This window comes from Oryzias latipes, chromosome 9 (assembly GCF_002234675.1).
Source record: "Oryzias latipes chromosome 9, ASM223467v1".
Lineage (NCBI taxonomy): Eukaryota > Metazoa > Chordata > Actinopteri > Beloniformes > Adrianichthyidae > Oryzias > Oryzias latipes.
Genome location: NC_019867.2, coordinates 21,418,498 through 21,446,352, shown reverse-complemented (window position 1 = coordinate 21,446,352; position 27,855 = coordinate 21,418,498). Strand labels below are relative to the sequence as shown.

General features: G+C 39.9%; 1 protein-coding gene across 2 annotated transcripts; it reads right to left on the bottom strand.

Moving 5' to 3' along the window:
• Positions 1 to 125: 125 nt before the first annotated feature.
• msi1 (musashi RNA binding protein 1) lies at positions 126 to 27,494 on the bottom strand. Of its 2 annotated transcripts, XM_023958661.1 has the most exons (15): positions 27,156 to 27,229; positions 26,828 to 26,868; positions 26,357 to 26,438; positions 26,143 to 26,227; positions 15,991 to 16,032; positions 15,199 to 15,291; positions 11,605 to 11,653; positions 10,155 to 10,237; positions 9,964 to 10,081; positions 8,821 to 8,901; positions 7,559 to 7,615; positions 7,231 to 7,293; positions 3,836 to 3,990; positions 1,788 to 1,833; positions 126 to 1,689 (listed from the first exon to the last, which is right to left on the bottom strand). In XM_023958661.1, exons 1-14 carry the CDS (start codon positions 27,212 to 27,214, stop codon positions 1,792 to 1,794), a joined length of 1,050 nt encoding a protein of 349 aa, XP_023814429.1. In that variant the 5' UTR covers positions 27,215 to 27,229; the 3' UTR covers positions 126 to 1,689; positions 1,788 to 1,791. The 2 variants fall into 2 exon arrangements, with proteins under 2 accessions (XP_023814429.1, XP_023814430.1); XM_023958662.1 differs by lacking the exon at positions 7,559 to 7,615 and having other exon boundaries at positions 1,566 to 1,689; positions 27,156 to 27,494.
• Positions 27,495 to 27,855: the final 361 nt, after the last annotated feature.

The following is a 27,855-nucleotide window of genomic DNA, read 5'->3' as shown; positions in this document are numbered from 1 at the left end:
CCAGGGTAGCAATTGATGAGACTTAGTAAAAAACATTGTGATAATTGTTTTCTAAATGATTGAAAAACTAAAGAACCAAATAACCAAATCTCATAATAAAATGTAAAAAATGACAGACACCAAAATTGGAATGTTTTGGAATAATTTATTAGGAATTTTAAAAAGTTTTTCCCCCTCATAAGAAAACCATGACAGGAAAAACGAAAATCATTAAATGTTACAGTGTTGACAAGGTTGTTATTAGTCAGCATCAAAGTCTGACACATCTGCAGCAGTGATAGTATCAAAATTTAAAACCTGGTGTTTGCAGATTGAGGGTACTTTTGTTCTTAAGCTGTTGTCTTTAAGAAAAATACATTTATTTGTAATTAGGCAGTGTCACATCTCAGTAACTCTTGGTTTGGTCTACAAAGAGACGTCACATTGCTTCAGTCTGTGACTTCCAGTGGATATACAGTAATGGATAAGGGTGGGAGTAACCTGTGTGGAGGAGCCGGTTTCAGAAAGGTTTACCTATCCACACTCTGACATACAAAAAAAAAAGTACAATTCACATTTTTTTTAACCGAGGAACCATTTGCAAAAAATCTGCACATGGCACATTGAAAACCAATGTGTTTAAAAACATGACAATCTTGCTCGAAGATCAACACACCCTACAGAGGGATTCAGCCATGAACTGTGCATGACAGACCCTGCAAGGTAACCCCTCTAGTTCCTTCACAAATCATCAGCACATTTGAAAACGGTATAACGAGAACAGCGTCAAAAGCCTGCCTCCTCTGCTGAACGAGGAGCGTCTTTACACTCCCCAAAAGACAGCATCTGATTTTCAGAACACATGATTCCCAGATGCCTGAAGAGAAATACAGTGTATAGCTGGTCTAACATAGACAGACAAATCAAAATGTCCTCGACCTCCAGCTGGGACTTTAATATGTAACAGTCAAGCTTTAAAACATGACTAAGTAATCATACCACTTAAAAAGTATTCAGCCTCCCGGACACAAACTTTAGCAGATCCCTGCCACGCCAAAACCAGTCCTATTTACAATATTTTACAAAATTTGTACAGTTTGCCAGGACTAGTTGAGAAACTAATGACCATCTTGTCTGACTGGTGTTAGAGTAGCAAGTTATTGTTGAAAACTAACAAGATATACAATTCATGACATATTTTCAAGAAATAGAATTAATACCAAATGTCAAAATTAAGTATGAACTAGAGATAAATATTGTTTTCCAGTTATTTTCTAGCTCCAGGCCCCAGGCTTCCAGCAGGACTCCTCAGAGATGCAGTGTATCTCAGAGATGAGGTTGGAAAGGTCGAATAACCCAAGAAACAGTTAAAACAAATGCTGACAGACAGTCATCATGAAAACAGAAGAAACAAACCCAGCCAACATGACAAAAATAAAAGCGCAAAGAAAAAAGATTTCAATGTGGTGCTGTTGTGTGAAGTGACATGTTTCTTTTGCTTTTTTATGTTTTTTTCCCAAGTTTTGCAAAGTTTTCTTACTTTTTTTGTTTTATTTTTTTATTTGTCGGTTTAAAGTATCAGATTATTCGGCTGGATGTGGCTGATACAAGGACCGGTGGGGTGAAAGTTCAGTCATCACTGAGAGAGACGGGCCAGATCAGCTCTGGAGCAGCTTCTACTCCTTCCAGCTCTCAGTCTGCAGTTCTGCACTGAAACACAAAGCAGCTGGATCACTTACTGGTCAGGTAACAGGTGTTTTTCAGATGTTGCATTGAAGAAAACGACAAGTAAAAGAGCAATGACTTACACTCTCAGTGGTAGCCGTTAGTGAAGGCTGTTGCAATCAAAGGGCCCTATGGAACCAAGCATGCAACGTTTAATTCAGGGGTGTCAAACTCATTTTCACCGGGGGCCACATCAGCATCGTGGCTGTCCTCAAAGGGCCAGATATAACTTATACGTGTAACTAAATGTAATGGAAAACTACTCAATGTTAAATAACTCAATATTTAGTTATTATAACCTTTTAATGTGACAATTACAGTTGCATAAAAAACATATGTTTGCTTGTTACTCTAGCATAAATCCTTTTAAAATGCATTCTGCGAGGTTGGGTAATATTGACAGTGTTTAACTCCTAATTTATAGTTACCCAATCTGATATTTCAAGTCTGATTCCCCCTAGATATGAATAAATACAAACCAATTTTGTGTTTTCTTTTGCTCTCGCGGGCCACATAAAATGACATGGCGGGCAACATTTGGCCCGCGGGCCTTGAGTTTGACACATGTGGTTTGATGCTTTCAACCCAAATTGAAAACAGTCCATCTGTTCTAAAATGTTCTAAAATTGTGAATAATAAATCCACAATATATAAAAACATTTTTTTCCAGAAAGTGGTTAATTTTAATATTTCTTTACAAGAGTCGCTGAATCTTTAGGAAGAACTAAAAAAATAAAAATAAATAAAAGATAAAACCAAGCTAGTGTCTATGAAACAAAAGTTATACTAAACAAAGTCATAGATTCCCACCAACAAAGCTGAGGTTGTCTTATGAAGTGAATGTCTAATTCCTTCTACAAAGCCCTGTGAGCATGTTCACCATGTTCTCCTTCAATTACACTTTAAACAACTGTGAATGTTTTTAAGAGCTTAGATTCTAGCTGCTAGAATCTTGTGCTTCCTTTTCAGTTTTTAGATAAAGTAAATATAAATGAAAATGGTGTAAATATACAGTTATCAGTAAAAAGCTGGTGATTGAAAATGTATAAAAAGCTTTGAAAAATCCTTTGAGGAGCTCGAGTACAGCTTCGTACACAAGAATAAGAAGTATCTATATAACTTAAACATTATACACAGATACACAAAAAAGCCAATACGATTTAATTAAAAATACTTTTTTCAAATTATCATTTTGTGTCTTTTGAATGTACTTATAAAACTTTCTTCCTAGTTGTATTTCTTCTTATCCAATTATGTTGAAAATGGTGATTAGATTTTCCTCATTAGTACAGTAGCATAAAAAAAGTGGCTGGATGGCTCAGTCGGCTGTTGGTGTTGGACTGGCACGCTTGAAACCTGGGTTTACCTTCCAGGGCATGCAATGAGTACAGTCCAGTGTGAGTCCTTAGGTAAGACCCTTCAAGCTGCGGCCTAACTGTTTCTGGGTCTCCTAGGAACCTTAAACACACAGTTGTGTCAGGAAGGGCACCCAGCATAAAACTCACTGCCAAACCACCTGTGTGAATCATTGCCGTGGCGACCCCTGACAGGATGTGCCAAAAGGTGAACAAGTACAGTGGCATAAAAAAACTAAATAGTTTGCTGCACATTTAACAGTGAATTATATTTAGGAGAACATTAAGGAAAAAATATGAAATATGAAATTAAATGCCTTCTTATGAGACATAACACTTGTTTAAGGCTTGGTTTACAAAACATCTCTGTTACCTTTACACCATAAAACCAACATTTCTGGCTTCTCTGAGACTGTGACCCAAACAATAACTGACCTTGTAGAGTGTTTTACACAAATCCCTACAAACTAAAGAAGACCTTTTAGTTTAAATAACGTGTAAAAGTCTAAAAATATAAGATAAATCCTGATTTAGATTGCTGTTTCTTGTTTGTGTGGGTGCAACAAACAGGCACTGTGAACCAAATTGTTCATAATCAAATATGCTTTTTTTTAAAAATAAAAATATGCTTTGTGTTTCCAATAAAAATGTTATGCATTTAGTCCATATATCATAGGTTAAAAATGACAAAAAATCCTATTTATTTCAAAAGGAGTACATTGGACACATAACCTGCAGGTTGAAGGTCAAACTCATAAGTGGAGACAGTCACTCACCCCCAAACTGTGGCTGAATCCAGTGCTTGGTGCGGGGCTGGCAGCGCTGAGGTAACTGCTAACAGCTGACTCCTGACTGGCTGTTCCATAAAGGTCAGCCATTGGACCTGGGCTGCTTGTACCTAAGAATCCAGCTGAACGAGAAGGAGTGGAACCTAAAAGCAAAATACAATGTTACTTCTTAAATACAATCAAGGCCCAAAACAATAATAAAATCCCATTTAGAAAACGCAGATTTTTAAAAATGTTTGTCTTAAAAAGTATGGTTTCTTTCATAAAAAGGAAGGAAAAAACACATTTCCATTGAGTTTTACAGTTAGGACATCTATGATTAAATTAAATCAAAAAAATCATAAATATGTAAATTTTTTAAATCTGTAAGGATTTCAAATAATTTTAAACCAAGCTCATGTGTGTCTCTTTTAGGCTGAGAGGCCACTCAGTTCAGAGAACGAAAAGAGCAATCAAAATAGAAAATATTTAAAGACGACCTACGACTGTGTCTCTACTAAAATATCTTGCTATCAAAAATAACTAATTAAACTATTATCTAGCAGACATGTGACATAACAATTTGCATAAACTCAGTTACCTTTACTTTAGTACATTTTGAGAAAAATGTTACTCCACCAAATAGTTCTGTTGCTCTTTAGGTTTTACTTTTAATTCCAAACTTTACAGAAAATGCCTATAACCCTTGTGCTATCCTAGGCACTTTAACGTTGGGAGTTGGGTCATCTAGACCCACTAGACAGTGCTAAGTTCTGGTAAATCACCAGTCTGTCCTGGGGAAAGATCCCTTCTTCATGCGGGCACCCCTGATGTTTCTTCTTTTTTTCCAGAATCCGTTTTTTTTTGGGGGTTTTTCCTAAAAGAAGCGGGGTCTAAGGGCAGGGATGCCCCGTTTAGCTTAGTCAGTTTGTTAGTTCAACTGAGTATTTTCCTTTTGAATTCTATGTATTTATGATGCTTTTATGTTTAACTTTTTCAATTACCGATACGAAGCCCATCGAAACAACTGTTGTTGTGAATTTGGGCTATACAAATAAAATTGAATTAAATTAAATTAACTAGCAGTTAATCCGCTTCTACAATAGATTTTTGTCAACAAACAACTTTTTTTCTCATCTCAATCAGGATGTTGGGCCAAAGCTGCATGCTTATTATGGATTGTCTTGCCATTTGAGACTTTCGTTGTTTGCTTATTCCTCATTACATATCAACTGTACTTGGTAAAGTCATTGAAAGCAAACAAATCTGCCCAGGTGCCATTAAACGTACTGTTTTCTCCAGGAACTTCAAAGTTTTAAAAATTCACCATCGTTGTCCTACCTGGGTCGGAACATTGTTGGGATTACACGCCGGCGGGAGTTCTGGCGGTGACGCAGGTCAATGGTCACAAAACTTTACTTAAAAAATGCCAACATTTAGATTTTGTTTTAAACCTAATACTCAGCCCGTTAGTTTTTTTGTTTTGTTTTTTAAGAATATTTTTATGAACTTCTCCTGTTTACTGTTTGCTGACGTAGTTGTTGGCACAATGGAGCTGCTCCAAGGACAAGCAGCTCGCCTGGTTCCGACCCACTCCTGGTTCAGACTTGCTCACAAAAATACAGCTGGTCGACAGATGACCAGGTTCAGGGTTTTATTCACTTCTCATTCAACATGTACTGTCTTTTTAGAAAAACTTTCCATCCCATAGCTAACTATACCTGGGTGCAGTGTGCAAACCGAAGCGTGGTTCAATGTGGGCGGGGTTACACATGTTTAACCCAGAGAACAAAACGGCTCTTATCTCATATAAATATATCTCATATTTTGCACTTGAATAGAAAATGCAATTCGCTTCTTTTTTTTGCCTCTGCATTCCCTGCTTCTGCTCAGTGGACGGACACACCACCCTCCCCCCATCCTCAGCGCGTTCGCAGACGCAGCAAGTCAATGATCAGGATGTCATTTATGTTATAAACCCTGGAGACGATCATAGTCGCAGGCAGATCCAAACAACGCGCGAGTGTGGATACGACTGGTGCAATCATGGCCGATCCCTTGGCTCTTTAAAGCGAACTACAAGAGCCGCCAGTGTGTGGCCACACTGTCCTTCACTCTTTCTTACTTCTTTTTCTCCTCAAGCCGCTCATAATTGGTCAATACGTGTTTGTGCTGATTGTATGTATATGTATTTTCCAAGCACTGGCAAGCTACACACTTACGTAGCTGTCCGCTACATGCAGAGAAACACAGCCACACACTAACGTAGCACCAAGTAGATGACCGGCTACTATTGAGTCATCGATCGGTAGTAATGACCGAATTTGAAGACGCTATTTTTTTCCACATTTCTCCGCTTGGATGGATAAATATAAGGGTAGGGAGAAGCTGTAGAGGTAGGGAAGCATTTTGGATTCAGCCATAGGCATTGGCCAGAAAAGCTGAACTTTTTTGTATTATTTTTAGTATTTAGTGTTTTGCAGATTATTTTCAATACTCTTCTCTTTACAACAACAGCTCCATATGAACTATCTCATTTGACTTTTTTTATGCTAATATCTCTATAGCTACATTTTTATGTAAAAAGGACTCCAGAGCTTTCAAGGAATAAAGAGGTTTTAGCTGAAGCTTCAGAAAAATGGATGGCCTTAGTTTTTTTGTGTTTTTACAAATCTCCCCCTTGTTGTTGGTGTTTCTGTGGAGGTAGACCCGGCCTCAATTTGGACCATAACGTCATAAAAGACCATAAATGTCCTGGTGACAATTTTTAGGAATAGCAGATAAAGTACAAGGTCTTTGGTCCATTGAAAAAGTAATTCTGGTATAAAGGTATGTAAGATGTAAAATGGCATGCTTGGATCATTGACTGTCTAAGACACCTGGACCGAGTGTGACATCACCCATAGAAAATAGCTTACTTCTGGTTACATTTTTTCACAATACGTTTGCCGCCACGTTGAAACCAGAAATAATCAACAAACAGTGATTGGTGTGAGTTGGTCTGAGTCAACATTTATATGGCAACCACTCTTGCCAATCAGAAGTGAGCTTGTTGGAAGGCCACACCCCTACCACTTGAAAGCAGGCTTGGGAGGACATGTCAATCAAACGTTTTGAACGTGAGACCACATACTTTAATAACTGAGTAATAGCTGTTTATTTTTCAATAGGAGTCTATGGAGTTTTGGCTTCTTGAAACCAGCAGATACTTCCTATTAATGCGAGGGGGGAGGGGTCACTCAGCCCAGGTCTCATATACAGTCAGTGGATAGGACCATTTTTATAAGAAATTAACCTTAGTTAAATGTTAAGCAAAAATGCATTAGCTATTGGACACATCTGTAGGGAGATTTAAAACATTTCCCAGAAGTCAATGTGTTTACTGACTGTTCATATGATTATACCTCTGACAACTGCTGCTGCCGCTGCTGCTGCAGCCATCGGTCCGTATGCTGTAAGAGGAATGGCTGAAAAGACAGAAACGTCAAGATTCCATTGCAGTACAGTCACCCCAGAAAGTCAAATAACTGAAAAAGGCCTCTGGTAAATCCAGTGGAGGGACGCTTCAAAGCAAATCGCAATGTCTACATCATGTGAGTCGTGCTGCCTTCAGATGGAAGACAAGGAGGATCAACAAACACAAACATGCAAACCAGAGGTGATTATGCTAATGTGTGGTGTGGCAGACTGACAGCATGCTGCTTGTAAAGTCCAGAGGAGGGTCTGACTGACCTGTGAGCTCAGGGGGGTGGGGTGAAGTCAGAAGGGGAGTCCTCTCTAAGTGGAACTCTAAAACAGAAACATCAGAGTGCTGTTGAGACTCACACTGCCGTCACCAGCAAGGACAGCACGCACACACTTCAAAGCCTGGGGAACACCTCACATGTGAGCAGGTAAGCACACAAGGCTGGAGGAACGCAAACAGGGGTTAAAGGATGGAAAGAGGCTTGACAGTCCAAACAGAGTGATCATTCTATAACACTAAGAAATAAGGCAGATGTCATTTCATTTAATTAACTAGCAGCTTCACGTTTTTTTCTTAAAGGCAAAACAATTGACTAAAGTTTTCTTTGGTGGAAGTCTAGCATGCATGCACACACTCACACAAAGCGTTTCCTCTCCCTGATTTTTACAAGCAGCCATTTACATTTCCAGTGTTTCATGTTTGTATTTGTTCAGCATAAACAGGTTGGTTTTCCATTTAAAGATTTTGCAAAAGGTTTTCTCAAAAGGTAATGAAGCACCACTCATTCTTTGCTCTTAGTATTTTTCAAACTGTTCTGATTAAACTCAAAAGTAACATTAAATAAAAAAAAATCTATCTGTAAATAAATTAAATACAACAATTTAGATATAGCACAACCATGTCACTTTTGTGGAGGTTGTATAAGTCCGAAATATGTCATTTAGATTAGTCAAATTATAACATAGCCAGGTCAGATTAGGATTTCCCAGCATTTAGTTCAGATCAGGTGATAAATCGTCATTTCATTTTGCTTTTTACAACATAACTTAAAAAAGAAATGAATTCCTAGTACCAGTACTTAGCTCTAACTTTTTTCATTACTTCTAAGAATCCTTCTCATTGCTGTACTTTTTTCTGTGTTAGTTGGAAATTCCGACCTCTGCAGTTCTTCTGAATGCTTATATATAGCTCCAAAGCTGCAAACAGATTTTAATGGACACAATGGGAGATGCAGAGGAGTAGAGCTGCAAGTTTTACTGCCGAAACCAACTGCTTGACTAAAAATAAGAACATTTTACATTAGTTTACATTACAAGATCTTTTTTTTTTTTTACAATTTTAACATGAAGTCTGTACAAAATTGGTTTTTGTAAAATTTTTGTCATAATTTCTATTTTCACTTTGTGTCTCTGTTTCGTTGTTTTTCAAAAAAAACTGCCAACTACGCTCTTTCCACCATGAATTTAATAGTTGCCTATGCTGACTAAATATGGCTGCGCCTTTCTTTGTCAGTGTGAGAGCTGATTACCAGGGAACTGGTAGGTGTATCCGGGAGTGATGCCTGCATAGCTCCGGCTGGTGTAAGTGGCAGTCTGGAAGCCTGGATAACCTGCAGGCAGAAGAAAATCAGATATAGCCTCTGAATTTAAGATTAAGTCCAATTTTATTAATACCAGAGTGCTTTACAATTAACATGCAGCTGGGTGATACTTCTGGAAGGGATTTCTTTTACAAGGATATGACTCAATAGTTCACCAGTTTGTCACACTAAAGATTTTCAGTTGCACTCCTACACTTTATGAACTGATTTGGTGACAACACTCAAAGGGACAACTACCATATTACAGCACAACTGAATGCAAGTATTCACGTTTTATTTCTTCTCAGTGCAGTTGACATCTCGTCATCTTTAATGGCTGATTAAAGAACTACAACACAGAAGAAAGCAGTTTTCAGACTGGACAGTAGGTGGTGGCATTAGTGCAGCAAGACCAGCGTTCAGGGATCAAGCTACAGTCAAAACCAAACTTGGAAAAATGAGTTAACCCTTGTGCTATCCTATGGGGTCAAATGGCCATTGACGTGTTAGTCCTACTATGACACAGGTGGATATAGGTGGAGAGGATTTCATGTAATCCATGGACACTATAGAAGATCACAAATCATTGAAGAAAAAAGGTTCAGCGCATTGTCTAGTGGGCTCTAGATGACCCCACTCCAATTGTCAAAGTGCCTAATAGCACATGGGTTAACAGAATAAAGCATATAAAAAAAAATTCAACATTTGAGAAATCCTGTCAAAACGTTTAATAATGAGATGCTTGAGAAGGTAACACGATATCTTGGCTATCAAATGGCTTTAAAAAAAACTAATTTAAAACAAAAAAAGCTAACATTTAATAACGGGAGCATGATCAATAACAGGTAGAAAACTCAAAACAAATCTCTTATAAAACCTGTTTTCTCCCCACTTTTAATCTCTTGAGATGTAATCCAAGCTGTATGGTGAGAAAAAACCTAGCTAAAGTCAGCAGTTCACTTCACTTTTCAACAAACTCCATGGGATTGTCCATGTGACTTTTGAGGCTGCAGCTCTTCTACTGTTGAAGTGAAAACTATTAGCTTCAGGTTTGTGGTTCTGTCCCTTCTGTCCTGATCAATATCAACTTACCCAGCATGCCAATGCCCAGCATGAAGGCGTCCATACCGTATGGCATAACCCGAGAGCGTCCCCTAGCTGAGCCTGTGGGAGACATCACCTCCTTGGGCTGGGCTTTTTTACACTCCACCTGTTTCCAGAGTTGGGAAAAATCAGACCGTGCATTTGGAAAGCGTTGGTGGAAATTAATCTGAGCTGCTCACCATTTTGTTGTTGATCTCGTGGAAGTGAATTTCGCAGACTTTTTCAACCACATCTTCATTCTCAAACGTCACAAACCCAAATCCTAAAGAGCAAAAAGAAAGTTCAGAATAATTGACACAGTATGGTGGAATAAGACCGGGGGTGCTCATTACGTCGAAAGACATGACGGTGAATCGTGGGCCATCCAAGATTAAATAAACAAAAAAAATGTGTTTTTTTTTTAAATCCATCGACAAATCATCACTGTCACCATGTAATATGCCACTTGATTGACACCAAGTGACATACAGAATGGCCAATCTGAAACATACGTCACTGTGTTTAACTACACTGAGTGCACTTTCTTTTTCTTCCTTTCTTTCTTCTCCCGGCACGCATTGGCGCTTATGTTGGCCCGCTGCGAGCCAGGTCCCCGGCGAAAGACCACTCCAGCCCACAGTTTATTGAGGCCTGCGAGCCGGCCCGCATCCTCGATCGGAAGTCTGAGACGCCCCGTCTGACCCCGCCATCCTACCACGGGGCCTGCTGCCGGTTCCACGGTTCCTGGCAGAGGGATCCGAGCCCACTCAAGCAGTACTGTCCACAAGCACGTGGTTCTCAAGCCCTCCGCTGTTTGATCAGCCGTGGTTAAACCAGCCGCACTTTAGAAATGTAATGCTCCCCTCATTATGTTTACAGCAAATCATAAGACAAGATCATCACTGCTTTCTGTCTTCATAATGAAACACCTTTTCTGTTCTAATTAGGTATTACTACAAAATAATATGAATACACACGACAAAGCTTTTTCTTCACAAAGATTTGTGTACTCTTACTGTGTAGTTTTTGTTATTGGTACATAAAAATAATATTTTAGACAGAAAATGTATTAGAAGTTGTCAATTTTGAAGTGGAATAAAGTGACTTTGGCGCATAACTCCAGACCATGAGTAGTATTGTTCTACATGTCCTGCACTGGAGCTAGTTGTCTCAAAAGTAGCTTGCATGCCAAAAAAGTGTGGGCATCCTTGACTTAGACGGTAGGCCCATCTGTACAGTAATAGAGCTAAGGAGTTTGCAGTAATTAGTGTTGCAATAGCCTCTTAACATGTTTTTCCCCTCCCCCTTTTATTCAGTACTGCTTTTCTGCACTCATCTTTTCTACCCTCCCTTCCTGGCCAGGACCAGGAAAAGCTGGTAGCCTGTCATAATCGATCAAACCAAGGATGAAGAGGAGGTGCTTAAAGAGGCTTTATCCTGATCCTGATTAACGGACTGGCTAATTAGACTAGCCTCGTTTGCCTCCTCCAGCTCAACCCACAGGAAGGAGACTCCTGCGGGGGGTAAAGGAGGATCAATAGACACCCAAGAAGTACTGGAGGAAGGGTTGCAGATTGAAGAAAAACATAGGAACAGAAAATAAGGGAGGTGGGGAAAAGATGGCTGGAGAGAAGGGTCGGTTCATCTCACCTCTATGTCTGTTTGTGGTCTTGTCAAACATGAGCATAGCATCGTCGACCTTAGGAGAAAAAAAAACAACACTTTATTTTACACAACGCTTGCCTGCCACATGCATATTGCCTGACCTCAGCCCTTCTCAAGTTCTGCAGGGAGGCTCAGCAACAGATGGACAGAAAGGCGGAAGAGAGGGGGGATGAGGGGACTGGAGAGGAGCGACAGGTTACAAAGGGAAGCCCAGGGGGCAAAAGATGGGAAAATATGCTGAAAATCATACGACAAGCCCCAGTACTGTGTGCCACCAACAGATGTACCAGAGAAAGAGAAAGCTGGAAGTCGTGTTGATAAACTCTCAATGTTCATAAAATTTAAACACCCTCTCTCAAGTTTGGTATTTCCATGGCAACTGCTTAAAAACTCACTCCAACATCAAATGTGTTTTTATGAATGGTGGGAGACAGAGGACTGCAAAGAGAGAAACTTTTACACACAAGTAGTCACAAGCAGAAAGGTAAATCTGGCAAGCAGGTGGAGACCTGATGATAGAGGAGAGCTGATAGTTTGCGGAGTAGAGGCAGGTGGAGATATGGTGAAAGAGTACAGAGAGTCCTGTATGAGAGAAAGATTGGGTCAAAGTGGAAAGGGAAGAAAAGGAAGAAACAAAGGGAGAGGGAGAACAAAGAGCCCTGGAGGCTTTGTTTGTTGGCACAGTCAGCCATAATTCCTCCTCCTCTTCCCGCTTTGACCTCTTACTCTGGCCCAGCCTCCCTTATGGAGCTAGGACACCGGTGTCTATTCAATGCACAATCTCACTTCTTGTGTAAAAGTTTATTCTTTTATTTTGCTTGCACTTTTCTCAAATTACAAGCATACATGATTGCGTCTAAACGCGTCAACATTTGGCAAATCAATCTGAGCTCTCAGTCTATAATAAGTGCACTGGATGTGCTCCACAGAATGATCTGTCACAGTAGGCAGAGGAGTGTCAGTGATAGGACAGCAGGAGTGTGTAAGTGTGTGTGAGAACCCTGGGGGCACTTTGCCCACTCAAAGGTCAAAGGTGAAGGAAGACTGTCAGCGGGAAAGAGGACCTTTTAGTCCACCTCTCAAGCCACTCCATCTTTTCAATTTGACATTGGTTCATTTTTATTCAACGTTAGATGTTACCTTTAACGACAAACTTTCACACAAAACAGATCATTTCAACTCAGAACAATCAAAACCACAAAACACAGTCTGACCAGAAGAAGAAGGGAATAGAGCTTGCACAGAGTACACACCATAATTATGACTTTATTCTGTTTCAAATCATACAATAAGACTTCAGTGAAATAACTACATTCAACTCCACAAACAAAACTGCTGGTCAGCATTTCAAACACTGGACATTTTTAATGACTTTGTGCCAAACAATATTCCCCCTCATTCTTTTTTTTCATCGTAACTCTCATCTTCCTGGTTTTCCGCTGCCCATCCCTCTCCACACTTCTTTGTGCACACCAGGACGGGACACAAAAGATCCACTGAGGCAGTCTAATCAGGAACTTCCATGGATGGCTGCAGCTTACATTTCACCATCCATCCCTCGATATCTCTCTTCACAAAAATTCATCTAGACATTATGATTGAAGAGGGAGCACAGAGAAACTCGAGGCTAAAGCTTCGGCACTAAAGATAAAGTACAGCATCGTCGGACACTGAATGCAAAACACCGGCATTGGCTTCTCCAACCTGTGAATGTTTTCAGAGTAACGGTGAAGTGACTTAAAAAAAGTTTTTTTTCAACTTTCTTTCTGCTGTTTCCATTAAAAGATTTACCAAACAATAAAATCTGTGCTCGTTTGTCAATTAAAAAGCAAGTTTGGCCGAAGAAAGTTCAGTATGCTGATAGGTTCTAAACAAACTAACAAAATATTTGCCTAGCTTTGTGTAGCGACGAAATGCACTTGTTTCCACCCCCCAGCACACAAATGCTCCATCTTTGCCCCAGTTCCCTCTCCTATGCCTCCACCGGACCCTCCCTCACCAGCTAGGCCCTTTGTCAGCCCATCATCTTTTCTCTGACTCAAAGCTTTCAGTCTTCTAAATTACGAATAAGAAACTTATAAAAACTTCTAGAACGAAAATGATTTTAGAAACAAATATGGCAACAGTGGGACACATTTGCTAGAAACAATTCAAGAAGCTCTTAACTTGCATATTTCTTTGGTTTTCAAATCTAAATTTACCCCCCCCCCACACACACACACATACACACACACTCCCACCTCATTCAAACTCCCCCAAACACCACCTCATCTCTTCTCCTTCAGAACAAAAACCCCTTACCCACAGAGTTACTCAGGGACAATGGGCAAACCCGGTCACCACGGTAACGGGCTAGGAGGGGGTTGTGGGTAATAGCAGCTGTTACATCAGATTAATTTAGATTCTGATAATCCCTCCTCTTTCCTCACCATCACCACACACTCAGTAGAAAACTTTTGTGACCCCCCACTCCATCTCCAAATCTCCCTCCTACCGCCTTCACCTCCCACCATTCCCTTTCTTTCTCAGCACCCTCTACCAGTTCTCCTAAGTTTGCCTGCTGCTCGGGGAGCCTCACAGCCTCATTCTTTTTCCTACTTTCTTAAGGCCCGATTTCGCCGGCGATTTTCGCCGACGTTTAACGCCTCGTGACTAAACAAAGGGCACCAATGTGAGTGTGCACACCGACGCGAAAAAACGCCACGCGTCAAAGCGTCAAAAAAAAAACAAACGCCTCGGGTTCGTTTTTTTTTTTTGACGCCTCGCGTCGAAATCTATTCGACCAATGAGAATGGCGCTTTTGCACACGTGTCTGGAGCTTCTGAGGTTACAGTAAAACATAACTTGGGGGCGCTCAAACACAAAACTGCCTTGCTGAGCACACATACCAGCGAAGAAGATAGACGCCAAGTAGCGTCTACACTGCCGCGAAGAAATAATGATGGACATTCTAAAATATCCCCGAACCAAGCATCAGTTGGAGCTACTGGTGCTTGAAATATTCATGTTTTCTTTGTATTATTCTGACAAGCGTGTAAATGCTTGCTCTCTTCTTCTGAGTCAAAAGCGACTTTAAGAAGCGTAAAGTTGGGCAGCGCCACCTTGTGTACAGGAGTATTTCTGTTTACATTAAGCGCCATCTAATGTCAGGGAATGAAATTGCATGTTCGCTCGGCTCATCGTCAGTGAAAATCGCCTGGGTGTGAACACAAAAAATGTGGCGAAAAACGCTGGCGAATAACGCCTGCCGAATATTCGTCCCGGTGTGTACGGGCCTTTACAGTTCTTTTTCTCCCTCCATTCTTGCCTTCCTCATCTTACTTGCAGTAACTCCTTAATCTCCAAGCAGCTGATATACTCAAAGTGAAAATTTTCTCAGAATTTGTGGTGAATAGAGTTAGCCGAGATGGTGGGATGTGGAAATATGTGTTTCTGAGCTGTTAGTTTGCTTTTATCAGCACTAATGCCACTAAAAAAGGAAGTCCCACTACGACTCATCTTTTAAATATAAATCTACTTGAGATTTTCTTATTGGTATCTTCATGACCGCTTTGACAAACTTTTCAAAACATCACTCACCTTTCCAAACTGGTCAAAGTATTGTTTGACGTCCTCGATGGTTGTGTTCACTGACAGGCCGCCCACAAAGATCTTCTTAGTTCGAGTCACCAGCTGAAAGCAGACGAGGATGTACTCACCAACTTGGCTAATTAGAAAGATCTGAATTTAGACCTCAGTCTGCTTTGGTTGCTTTCAAACAGCTCTATGTAATGCATGCAGCAACAAAGTAACGCAACCACCAAAGTTATGATATTAAATGACACAAAAATGCACAGCTTTGATTATTTTTTTCATATTCTATCAGAGCCAACACATATTTTTTTTAAACAATGTTTATCACCATGAAAACTCAAAGATGTGTAAAGTTAAAAATCCAGAAGTTTATTATTTAAAAAAAAACAAATAGTTTTAACCAGTATGGAGTAAAGTGTAACAGTTTGCAGAGCTGACCACAATGTTTCAAAGCAGCTTTAACTTCCAGCTACCGTTAAGTAAAAAACGACCACTTCGAATTTTATGGCAGGTTAATTTCTTGTTTTCTACCTTGCTTTCTACCTAAATGTATGTCTACAAGTAAAAAAAAGAGAAAATGACACAGAAAGAGACAGCAAATTCCAAACACCCTAAAAGAAGGGATAAAAGTTAAAATTGTAAAGATTTTTGTTAACATGGTCTCACATAAATCTTCAGAGTAGTCAACCACGCTCGTGTTCATCAGATTACATAGCATTAGCCTAGATAAGAGATTGAAATGCTCCACATGCACGAACCTGCTGCAAACAATACACAACAGAAGACAATTTAGCTCACCTTGGGTTGAGCTCTTCGAGGGAAGGCCACTTTTGGATCAATCTAGAGGATACAGAAATAGAGAGAACTGGTTAGTGAAATGTATGTACAGAATAGAAGACCTGTTGCTCTCCTTCTTTATGCTGTAATGTCTAACATTTAACCTCAATGTCATGCTTATAAACAAGGAGCATTTCTACAGGTGTATTCAGAACATTTTAGATGGACAAACATTCACACACAAGCTTCAATCTAGCTTATAAATATAAAATAATTATTTTGTGAAATTTGATGTTATATGTTAAAGCCAGAATTCTTTTTCTCTTTATAAAAATGCAAGAAAAAAAAATTATATATATATATATATATATATATATATATATATATATATATATATATATATATATATATATATATATATATATATATATATATATATATATATATATATATATATATATATATATATATATATATGTATGTCTGATTAGCTTGTAGATAAGAGATGGGACAAACGCACACACTCCAAATCAGCACAAACACTACTTCACCTCTGTCAAAGACAAAAATGATTGTAGCTGCGAGCGTCCAACGAAAGCCATACGGTTGTAGGCTTCACATATTTCTCACTCAGGTTTTGACATTGTCTTTCCCAAATAAAAAGTGCAATTTTGTCTTTTGTTCAAATCTCATATGCATGCACAATCTCATTATTCTATTGGTTTTACCAGATTATATATATATATATATATATATATATATATATATATATATATATATATATATATATATATATATATATATATATATATATATATATATATATATATATATATATTATCTGGTAAAACCAATAGAATAATGATAATAACATTACAGAGAAGAAGTGATGGAAACATTTTTGTTGTTGCAAAAAATAGTCTCGAAAATTTTAAAAATCAGTTTATAAGCAGAAAAATTAAAGGATTGACATATTGTGGATAAATGTAAAAATAAGATGTTTTTCTCAGAAAATAAAATGACATCTGCTTCATTAAAAAGTGTTTTTGCTACAACGTTTCAACAGCTTAGAACATCCAAACATTTTCACAATCACCACTGAGCAGTGATTTATGCATATAAGAACACTTTTATTTTTTCAAATAACCAAATTATTTTCCCCATGTAAAAGAGCACATTTAAAAAAGCTCTGTTGATCACTTAATATTTGAAACCAATAATCCCTTTTACAGACTTTAAAATATCTAATGTAACTCCTCATGTCAATTTGGATAGAAAGAGCTTAAAAACCTATTATTATGGCCCGCAGCAGCAGTCACTGACTGCAAGGACCATATTGTTTTCGCAGTTGAAACGACGACTTTGCCGCCTTTCAGCGAGAATGTGACCCCCGCCGCATGCTCGAAAAGTCACCAAAATGTGCACACACCTGGGATAAATTGCGAATGAATTTTCCACAAAGTCAACGTCACCCCCCCGAAGACGATGACATCACGGCCAGCGATCCCGTCAAAAAAATGAATGGGCCGAAAATCGCGTATGGGGCCGAACAAAATGTACTTCAGAATACAGTTGCGAAACCCAAACACACGTTTTGGGGATATCCTAAAGAAGTTTTGAAATCATTACGGGACGGCCACACGACCTACGGCCTGGCGGCCATTTTGTGGCGAACTCTGAGAATTGGCGATTTTTGTCTTCGTCTTAGGGATTTTTCGCCATTGTCTCGTAATTTCTTAGGCATCCATAGCAAGGTGATGCGGACAAAATGTTGGAATTAGAAGTTGTAAATTTTGAACGGCGTGCGCGTGGCGGATACTCAACCGTTGCGTTCTTAGCTAGCTCGCACATCTTTTATCGGAATGTCGTGAAGAGGAAATATGCGATTCCCTGGCCCACGCTGAACAAAACGAAGTCATGCACGACAAGATCGATGAAGGAATGAGGGCGTGGTAAGCAAAAAAATGTCGCAAAAAAATGTGCCGACTCGGCAAAAAAAAAAAAAATCTGGATTTTTTTTTTAGGAATCGGTTAACGAAACCCAGATAAGTTTGTCGGGTATATCCAAACAAAGTTTTGAAATCATTGCGTGATGGCGACACGACCTATGGTTTGGCGGCCATTTTGTGCCAAAATCTGCCATTTTGAGATTTTCGCGTTTTTACACGATATGGAAAAAGGAACTTTTTTTCGAGCGATTTTCACGAAATTTGACTTGCATGTACCTAGCCTAAGTCTACAATCACCTCTGGAGTTTCGTCAACCTTTGACTTCAATGCTAACACTTTTATCCACATTAGCATAGCTAGCATAGTTAGCATAAATAGCATTTTAGGTAATGTGTTTTTCTGAGAGAGTTGATGATGCTGATCACAATGCTAGCAGTTTTAGCCACATTAGCATAACTAACATAGTTAGCATAATTAGCATTTTGAGCAATGTGTTTTTCTGAGAGAGTTGATGATGCTGATTGCAAAGCTAGCACTTTTAGCCACATTAGCATAGTTAGCATAATTAGAAAATCCAGCCTTGACTAGCTTTTAATTTGTTGAAGGTGAGGGCGGAGAGGGCGGCGGTGGTGCGTAGAGTTGGGCGTGGAAGGCGGGTTGCGTATGCGGGCCATACAACGCCACTTGCGGCTTTAATTTGTCTTTTTAACCATCTTCATTCTATTCTTGAATGTGACTATGCTTGTGATTGTATTTTCTAATAAACACAAACACCTTTGTGCGTGTTTATGCACGTGAGTATTAAGATTGGATCCCTGGGAACGTCCAGTGAACCCCAGCCTCTATTGTCACCATCCTGTGACATGTGATCTCCTGGAATCTCACACAGGCACCACAATCACATACACGCCTCACGTCCTCAGTGAGGAGCACTGAGAGTGTGTCTGAGAGGGAGTGAGAGAAAAACTAGGTTTCAGAGAAAACAGAAGCCGTCAATCATGGCTCACTGATGGCAGCACGACTTTGTTTGGGTTCGCTTGCTTCATTTATTTTTAAAGACAGGATAAAAAGGACTATATGATTCTGTCCTGCTTTAGGCGATCTGGATCGTCCTCTGCCCTGTCGTTGTGCTTGCTTTTGTTCCCAGGAAAGAGAAGAAGTTTCACCTTTGTTACCAGCTTCAATCTTCTGAATCTCTACCAACACAATCTAAAACAGCAAACTGGCCCAGTGATTGTCACCAAGGTTAAGATCTACGCCATGCCTTTAGGATGCAATCACAAACAGGCTGTAAAATTGGAGTTTAAGACTTCTATATTAGTCTAAACTGGTCTAATAGAGCTAGAGAACAGCTAGACTACACCACACTGTACTGCTGTTACACTAACAGACAGTGAGACCGTACAGGGCTGTGATTAGTCTGTAACCATGAGAGGGTAGAGTTGAACTACAGTAGAGCTAGAGCCTCTATGGTAAACCACATGTGTTTACCAGAATAATGGCAACAATGTTGACATCACCGCAAGTTTAAGTTCTTCTCTTTTTTATTATTTCTGTTCTAGAGAGCAGAGTGAGAAAACTAGATGCTAAAAACTTGAGGATCAGATGCAGAGTCTACTGTTTAGTCTCTATGGTGGCTAGACTACTCTGATAGTCACCTCCGGTCACCAACCCTCCCGATGTCCAACACTCCTGTCACATTCAAAAACAAACAAACACACACACAAACAAATAAATCAAACACATGACAGCCCACAGCACATCCGAGTGGAGTAAAGTGTGGACATTAAACAGATTAGGTTGCCGCATGAATGAAAAGGGGATTTGATTCCTGCGAACAAGTGTTGACTGCAAGAGATTAAGTTCAAAACTCCTCCCCTTTCTTACATGTTTTACTTACCGGTACCTAAAATTGTGTATCTACAAACAAACATTTGGTGTAGAAGCAAGATGGGGTGAAATATTGGAACCTGCTTTTAGTTTGATGCATCCAAGAATTAAGTGCTCTCCCTGAGTAACCATTCACAATCAACATTGGATAAAGTAGTGCAACAATGCTTGTATCAGGTCATTAATTAAGCAACATCAAATTAAGAAGTAAAGTTGCTATCCGGTAACCAAAAACAAATGATAACACAAAAAAGAGACTACAAAAAAACAAACAAAGTGGTTTCCTTATGACACAGAGGAGTCATCCGCTTCTAGCATCCACACACATTATGCTTTGATGATTTCACTACCAGGTAGGTCAACAAGCAGTCCTGTTACATATGTTGATTTCTTATCTAAAAACCAGCTTGCTCTGGATCAGTTTATGTTTCCAGCATGGGCTGCCATGGTGATAAACCAACTAGCTCCGTGACACTTGAACAGTTGAACCTAAATTTACCTCACTAAGCCCCTAATCCAGCTTCATGGTACAGACCCCAAATCCTAAAAGGTAAATACCCCCCGGTGAACCACTCATGACAATACACTACCAAAATACCTCAAGGAAGCAAATACAAAAGAAAAAAAATGATAAACAACAAATAGAAAAAAGAAGTAGTTTTAGTAGAAAAAGTAGTGGAAAAAGTTTTTCTTTCTTTACTTAATTTCCTGAGTCCAATATAGCTCTGGACTTTGAGCTCTGCACCACTCCAAGGCCCCATTTACACTGCATGGTTCAAGTGACCCAATTCCGATTTTTTACTCTCATGTGGCACAGATCGGATAAGACCGGTGAACGTGTAAAGCAGGAAAAAAGCGCATGGATTCCGATTTTTTCAGATCGGATTGACGCCTCATTCATTTGTGGAAATAAATCGGAAACGAATCGGATACGTGCCTTTGCGTGTGCCATGTAAGCAGACAAATCGGATATTCCCCAGTAAATGCGAATCGTACCTCAGTGACGTCAACTCAGGACACCACCAACTGAGATCACATGACTTATTAAGGTGCTTTTGTGTGCTGATTTTGCTGTTCAAGTGGGACACCGTTGCTCTGGAACAGGCTAGAAGCCATTTATTTCTTCGCTTGGATCAAACTGTTAGTACAGCACAACGTCTGCAAACACTTCCTCAATCAAAACTCAGAGAGACCACATACAGCAGAGCAGCCCTCCTTTTTCCTCTCCTGCGCATCCCCTTTCGTGCGCCTGCCTCTTCCAGGAGCGCCCAAGTGAACGCCTCCTTCCGTCGCTGCATTGCCTCCATGACAACCGCAGTCACACAAAAGAAACACAACAAAAAAAGGGGGGGGAAGCTAAGCTGCTAACAAGCAGCTCTAGCAGATTTCACCATGCTAAACGTTTGCCGTTTGGACCAACACGCATCTACTAAATGTGCTTTTATTACTCTTATTATTATTATTAAGGGCTTGCGGATTAATTTTTTTAATCCGTGCAGTTAGTGCTCAGGTCCGCGGAAGGCGGAAATACTGCTACGTAGTCCTCAGAACGTCTACGTTTGATAGTTTCAACATTGTATGGTGTAAATGCAAAAATCGGATATGGGTCACTTTTAAAAGATGATGTAAGCGGGTCGTCAAAAAAATCGGATATAGTCAGAAAATCAGATTTGGGTATCAAGACCTACAGTGTAAATGCAGCCCAATTCTCCGCTTTCCAGACATTCTATTGATAATTTGCAGATATTTTAAGGAACGATTGTCTATTTACACAGTACTACTTTGCTTTAAGTGGTTTTTTTTTAGTAGGCTGAGGGGCTCAGATTAGATTTCACATACTCTGGAATAAAATAATTTACTGCTAAAACAAGGCAGTGGAATTGTGGTGCCATTGGCTTATTTTGCCTCTGCAGGACTTTTGTAGTTGAGGTAAAAGCAGTGAATTATTTAAATTATTAAATTATTAAATTATTTGGCAGCTGGGTAGCTCGGTTGGTAAGGTAGAAGGCTGTCACGCAGGAATCCAGGGCTCTATTCTGGAAGGGGAATAAACAATGGTAATGGGGGCAATTACCATATCAAAGGCGAGCAATTCACATCACCCAGTGGGGGCCCTTGGGCTAGACCCTCAACGCTGCTGCGTCCCGAGCGCGGCTCGGCTGCAGCTCACCACCCCCCCAGGGGATGGGCCAAATGCGGAGAAGAATTTCCCCATTGTAGGATTAATAAAGTATCTCTTATAATGTACTGCTTTTTTCTCAACTGCAAAAGTCCTGCAGAGGCAAAATAAGCCCATGGCACCACAATTCCACTGCCGTGCTTTACAGTTTAGTTCCCAGTATATCTGGCTAGTGCTGTTACTCCAGAATATGCTGAGAGCTGAACAACATTTATTTTTTTAAAGTCCGACTCCGATTATCTTTAGATCTATATTAAAAGCCTCAGCAGTGGTCTTTTAAAAACCTGTGTCGTTTTCTTGTACATGGTTTCTCCAGAGCGGCAGGAGTTCATTAGAAATTTGCCTCTGAGTTGTGGGTGGGAGTGTTGCAGCAGAGTAACCCCGTCCCCACATCCTGTCATCCTGTCATCCATGTTTACGTGCTCTCCCACTAGCTTACATCCCCTTACAACCCCAACCTAACATAAACGATGAAACAATATGGCAAGCAATATTGGAGCTATCCAAACGTACAGTTTTTAGCCAGCTCAGACGAGGAAAACAAAGACATAAATGGATCTACTCGTCTACAAGTGGATCTATCCGAATGGAGCGCAGCAGGGAGCTTGTGGCCTGCCGATTGTAGGTTCTACGTCAAAGTTACAAGCTTTTTCCAATTTTTTAGCCTCCTCTTGATTCGTAACAATTTCAATAGAGAAATACTCAGAAATGCAATTTTAATCTTAATTTTTCTTATATATGTCCTCCATCATGAAAAAAAAGCAACTACTCTGAAGACTACCACTAGGTTTTGACATTGTTCTTGGAAGAGTCTTCTTTGTCTTTATTTTTCTCTACAGAGACATTAGGCTCCAAACTTTTTGGAAATGATATTCCAACCACTGCAAGAGAGATGGATATCAGCAACAACTATTGTCCTTTGATGGCGTCCTTGTGTTATCACACACAAACAACTTCTAAGCAGCAAACTGTCAGACCTTCAGTTTTCATTGAGGCGGCTGGATGCAGTGATGGCCAGTTCTTCGAGGTCAGTTTGAAGGGATAGGTCCGGGTTTAGTTGTTCACACATATCTTTAGAATTTTTAGGTCACTTTTTCTAAAGTCATCATCAATCATTTGAATTTAACCAACCATATAACCCAAAATATCTTAATAAAGTGTCGGTTCATTAACTATACTCAACGCGAAGAACATCAAAGTTAAATTCTGTAAGACTTTTAGAATGTAGTTTAATCTGATGAATTCAAAAAGGTCACATTTCCATAACAGTATTCCAATTTAAGATGAGTTTAAAGAAATGTTCGCTTAAAGTGCAATCAATCTCCACTAAATGTTGTGTCAATGTATCAAAACCATTGATTTCTTTGGAAGCAATTTATTCTATCAAGTAAATTGGCTTTTCCATTAGTTTTTAATACGAGCTTTAATAATATGAGTTAGCATTTCACCTTTGTATACCAACAGTTACATGAAAACAGTTTTTCACAACCAAAAAAATGCATTTTAGAGGTGTATATTCAAAAAAATGAAAAGCTTCTAGAATCTAGTTGAACCAGAATTGAGATGATGCAATAGTTTAGCAGTGAAAGTCAGACCTACCAGTATTTTTATATAACTGGACGACAAAGAATTTACAAGTTTGTAAGAATTCATTTCAACTAGAAATCTTTCAAAATCAAATCTAATAAAAATAAGACATATATATCTAAATAAGATATAAGCATAATCAGTAAATTAAATGATTGAAGGTAATTTTTCTTTTGTCGTGACCAAAAACTGGAACTTGTGTAGTGGATCTTGTTGGACAAATATTCTCGCGTTCAAAGTTTTTACAAAGATAAACAAAATTCATGCCATATGAAACACTGGCGATTAGTTTAAGAGCTCAGTGAAAACCTCCTCTTGTATAAGGCCACTAGAAATTACTGATCCTTTCCATGTGTTGTTTGGATGGAAGTCTTACAAAAGCACAACATGGTAAAGAAACAGCGAAGAGGCTGAAGGTAATTCCAAAAGGGGTTTATGAAATCAGGGTAATCCTTTTTAACCAGCTACATCCCAGCAAAGCAACAGTTGGCTGAGTGTGCTGCCTGTCACAGTCTGAGCTGGAAACACACTTAACACAACCTGCCGATTGGGCAGCACTCAACATCTCAGAGGAACAACTCTAGCTTGATGACTTCAATCCTATTAGTTAGGAGAACCATAGTAATCACAGATGGGGTTATCCAACGCCACCCCCACCCTCCCTTCTAACAGACTAAAACATTAGGAGCACTTTTTTTCCAACTCTGGAAGAAATAGAGTGGGTCACAACAAATGTCTAATGCATCTCAGTCTTTGTTCCGAAACACTGCTGACTGAAAACTTGCTTCAAAAAGGTGCAACTTGCATCTCTGAGTTAGAAGGAACCTGAAGGGTATCAGCAGTTAATATAGACCGCAGTAAATCCAGCTCTTGACCTACTGCGCCGGTAAAAACTGGATAGCATCTGTCCTTTAACACAATGAGTGCCAATAAATACTTGTGCAAGACTGTATTTTCCTCCTCAGGCTCATGGCTGCGTAAAGCTGTAGCTGTTCAGTCGGTGGCAGTGTGGCACATTCTTTCTGTTGCCACTGGAGAACTTTTCTCTTGCCCCTCTCTAACAGGATAACCTCCTCTCATGAAAGAGAGAGGGGGGAGGAGTGGTCTGAAAGGCCCACTCTACTCACCATCAAACCCCCGTGGCTGATCACTGAGCCCTTTCTGTGACAAACACGGACTTGCTGAGACCGCCATGGGCCCTTGGCAAAGGCTACCATCACACCTGAGTGCAACTCACAGGAGACCCTGCCATGGCCCACTAGCCTGTGCAGGAACAGGCCTTCTGTCCCTAGGGCAGACTTTTTGCGTGTTTGTGAACTATGATCTGATTCAACTTAATAAGTTGCTCATCAAGAGAGGTGGTGGGAAGCAGCGCTGACAGAGTTCCTCACTAAGGGAGCATCAATGCAGTTTGATTTGGGGTATTTTAAAGTGGTTGTAAGGGATAAATATGGTTATTTTGTCTTTCTGTGACCAAGCCATTCTTCAATCGTGGAAAGGGGGTGTCACTATGGAAACAAATCCCATGGTGAGTTGGTGGCATCCAGCCATGATGGCACTACTCATCATAGCTGTCATGCCTGCAAGTGACACTATACCACAGGGATAACAAACTGGAAAATATCAAAACATTAAAATCAGGAAAAAAGTAATTTCTTATCCAAATTGGGAATAATGTTCAATGGGTTGCAACTTTCTAAAACAACCAATGAATTTGTCCCTCCATTGACTTTCTATTGCAACCTCAAGCTTTAAATGCTCACAAAGGTGCATCGCTCAAAGCACAAAAGGGGGAAGAAGAAACAGGCTATCCTCATTTCAATACAGTGACTAACCCTCAGCCATCACCACTCCCACTGAGGAGAGAGGCGGGGGCAGTGGTCCCTATGGCGACCAACGGGCCACATTGTTCCTACACCAGCCCACATTCATTACTGACAAAAAAAAAGAAGCATACACACACATACACAATCACACACTCTGCAAAAGAGCCCGTTATTACATTTCAAGTTACAGTTTGCACAGGTGGAAGGACGTGCTTCACTGACTTAAACTTGTCACTTTATGCTCCCTGAGATCAAGCATCTGATTGTTGCTGTCACACCTTGATGGAATCAGGTTGCATTTTACTTCTTCCACTGAGAAACTTTTTTTAGGTCAATTCGACCCCCCAGGGGATAGAAAATAAAACAAGTCTTGGTTCACCCATCCAATGAGTCCAATTCAGAGATTGGCAGCGAATACAAGCCCGTCCTGTTCCCCTTGTTTCTATGGAAATTGACACTGGGTGACATTTTCTTGCCTTCTTGTTAATCAGAGGAGAGAGGAAAAGAAAACACTTTCCCCATGTGTCAGATGAGCGATAGTTTGAACATATAAAGCGCTGCAGCAGGCGGCCTCAATGTGTTCACTGATGACAAAGAGAGGAGCAACAGCACCATCAAACCTTAGCAAACTCGCTCAAATGCAGCAATGTTACACCTCTTTGGCAGATTATTGGAAAATCCACTAATCAAACAGTGAGCAATGGGATTAGTCAGTGGTGGGAAGTAAATACAGAGAACTCACTGTTTTTGAGTCCAGCTCATGCCTGCTCTGAGCCAAAACTTTATCCACGCCGGCCTGGTCAACAAAAGTGACAAATCCAAACCCCCTGTAGGAAATTAGGAGAGCAGATTATTACTGACATAGGAAGTGATGTTACATGAGGAGAAGCAAGGAATCACGCAGGCCAGATAAACTTTCAGCTCCTGCGGAGGAGCTGGGCATGCAGCTCCCTCACCTCGAACGCTTAGTAACTGGATCCCGCATCACCATGCACTCTTTCACTTCGCCATACTTGCAGAAGTACTCCTTCAGACCCTCTGGGAAACAAAAACAAAAAAGTGGCATGAAAATAATCATTATGTCTAAAGTAATCAAATTTGATTTTTAAAAATAAAAATTTGCAAAGAGTTAAGGCTGAGATTTATTTATTTATTCTTTGTCATAAAACTTCAATCATTTTTGGATGAAAGGTGTCAACATATATTCAACAAGATGAGGGTTTAATCATTTCAAATTCTAACATGTTTTTATGAATTACCAGTATGTGATGAATGAGGGTATTCATTTAGAAGCAGGTTTCACAGCAAAATTCCACAGAGGAAACTATTTTAATTAGAGGAAACAGAAACTCTAAAAAAAATATTTGGTACAATAAAAAAACTAACACCCTGACTTCATTTAGAGCTACAAGTGGAAACTGATTTACCTTGTGTTGTCTGCCAGCTTAGTCCACCTATGAACATTTTACTGTGAAAGAGAAGAGAAATATTTACGTTTCAACAAAGGGTCAGAATGTTTCCTTGCAGTCCCAGTCATAGCGAAGTTGTTACTGAGGTTTTCAGAGTGTACTCCAGGAGTAACGGCCGGATTTGAAGAGTATCGTTTCTGCTTTTACGCTAATGGAGGTGTGTATACGAATGAGTGAGAAGGTGGTACAGCACCGGGATTGTTTTTCTAAGGCGCGCGGGACGACGCAAAGTTTGAAAAGAAAAGAAAACTAGGGGGAAAAAAACACAAAAGTTTCTTCTTATTACCAGGGGTCGTGGGGAGAGTCCGCGTTGGACAGGCTGCTCTGGCTCCCTTCTGTCTCCATTCCGTGTCCTCGAGCCGTGTGTGGGGGTCTGGATGCCGCTGCGTGGGTCCGGGCCGAGTCGTCCGGGATAACAGGCGGAGAGTGAGTGAGAGGAGCTGGGCGGGTTTGGCCCGGGGTGACAGAAAGGGGAGCGGGCCAGATGCAGGCTGGGACAGACTCCACCTCCTCCACTCAGTCCCTGCTGCTGTCCCTCTCTCATCCCACCACCAAGGCACGCCGCCCGGCGTCCAGCTAGCTGCTGCTAGCACCACCGCTTTAGGTACATATTTCAACGTAAAAGCATCATAAAAGCAATTTCATGTTACTATAATAATCATCATCTAATAATAAGGTCTAAGGATAACTTTGTATTAATGCTACTTAAATAATATTTTTTGATGCAACTCTACTCATACTTAAACTAAAGTGCAGTTTTTTTTGCCTTTACTCGTCCCTAATAAGTTTATCAATAACATTTATTAATAATTAGTTTTGACCAGACTTCTCATATTTGCATGTAATTATTATAATTAATTTATGTGACTGGAATTCAAGTATTTTACAGTTTTAAACACTAATACTGTCTCTAAAAGTGTGTAAAATGGTATGATTAGCCAAATTTTTCAATGAGTTCTGGCTGAAGTTAAAAAAAGTTAACTTTG

Coding starts and splice junctions, on each gene's coding strand:
- msi1 (XM_023958661.1), bottom strand. CDS start 27,214: ATGGAGACAGAAGGGAGCCAGAGCAGCCTGTCCAACGCGGACTCTCCC. Junction 7,616..8,820: donor ATACACCTACCAGTTCCCTG/GTAATCAGCTCT, acceptor TTTCTGTTTTAG/AGTTCCACTTAGAGAGGACT. Junction 1,834..3,835: donor GATTCAGCCACAGTTTGGGG/GTGAGTGACTGT, acceptor TTGGTTCCATAG/GGCCCTTTGATTGCAACAGC.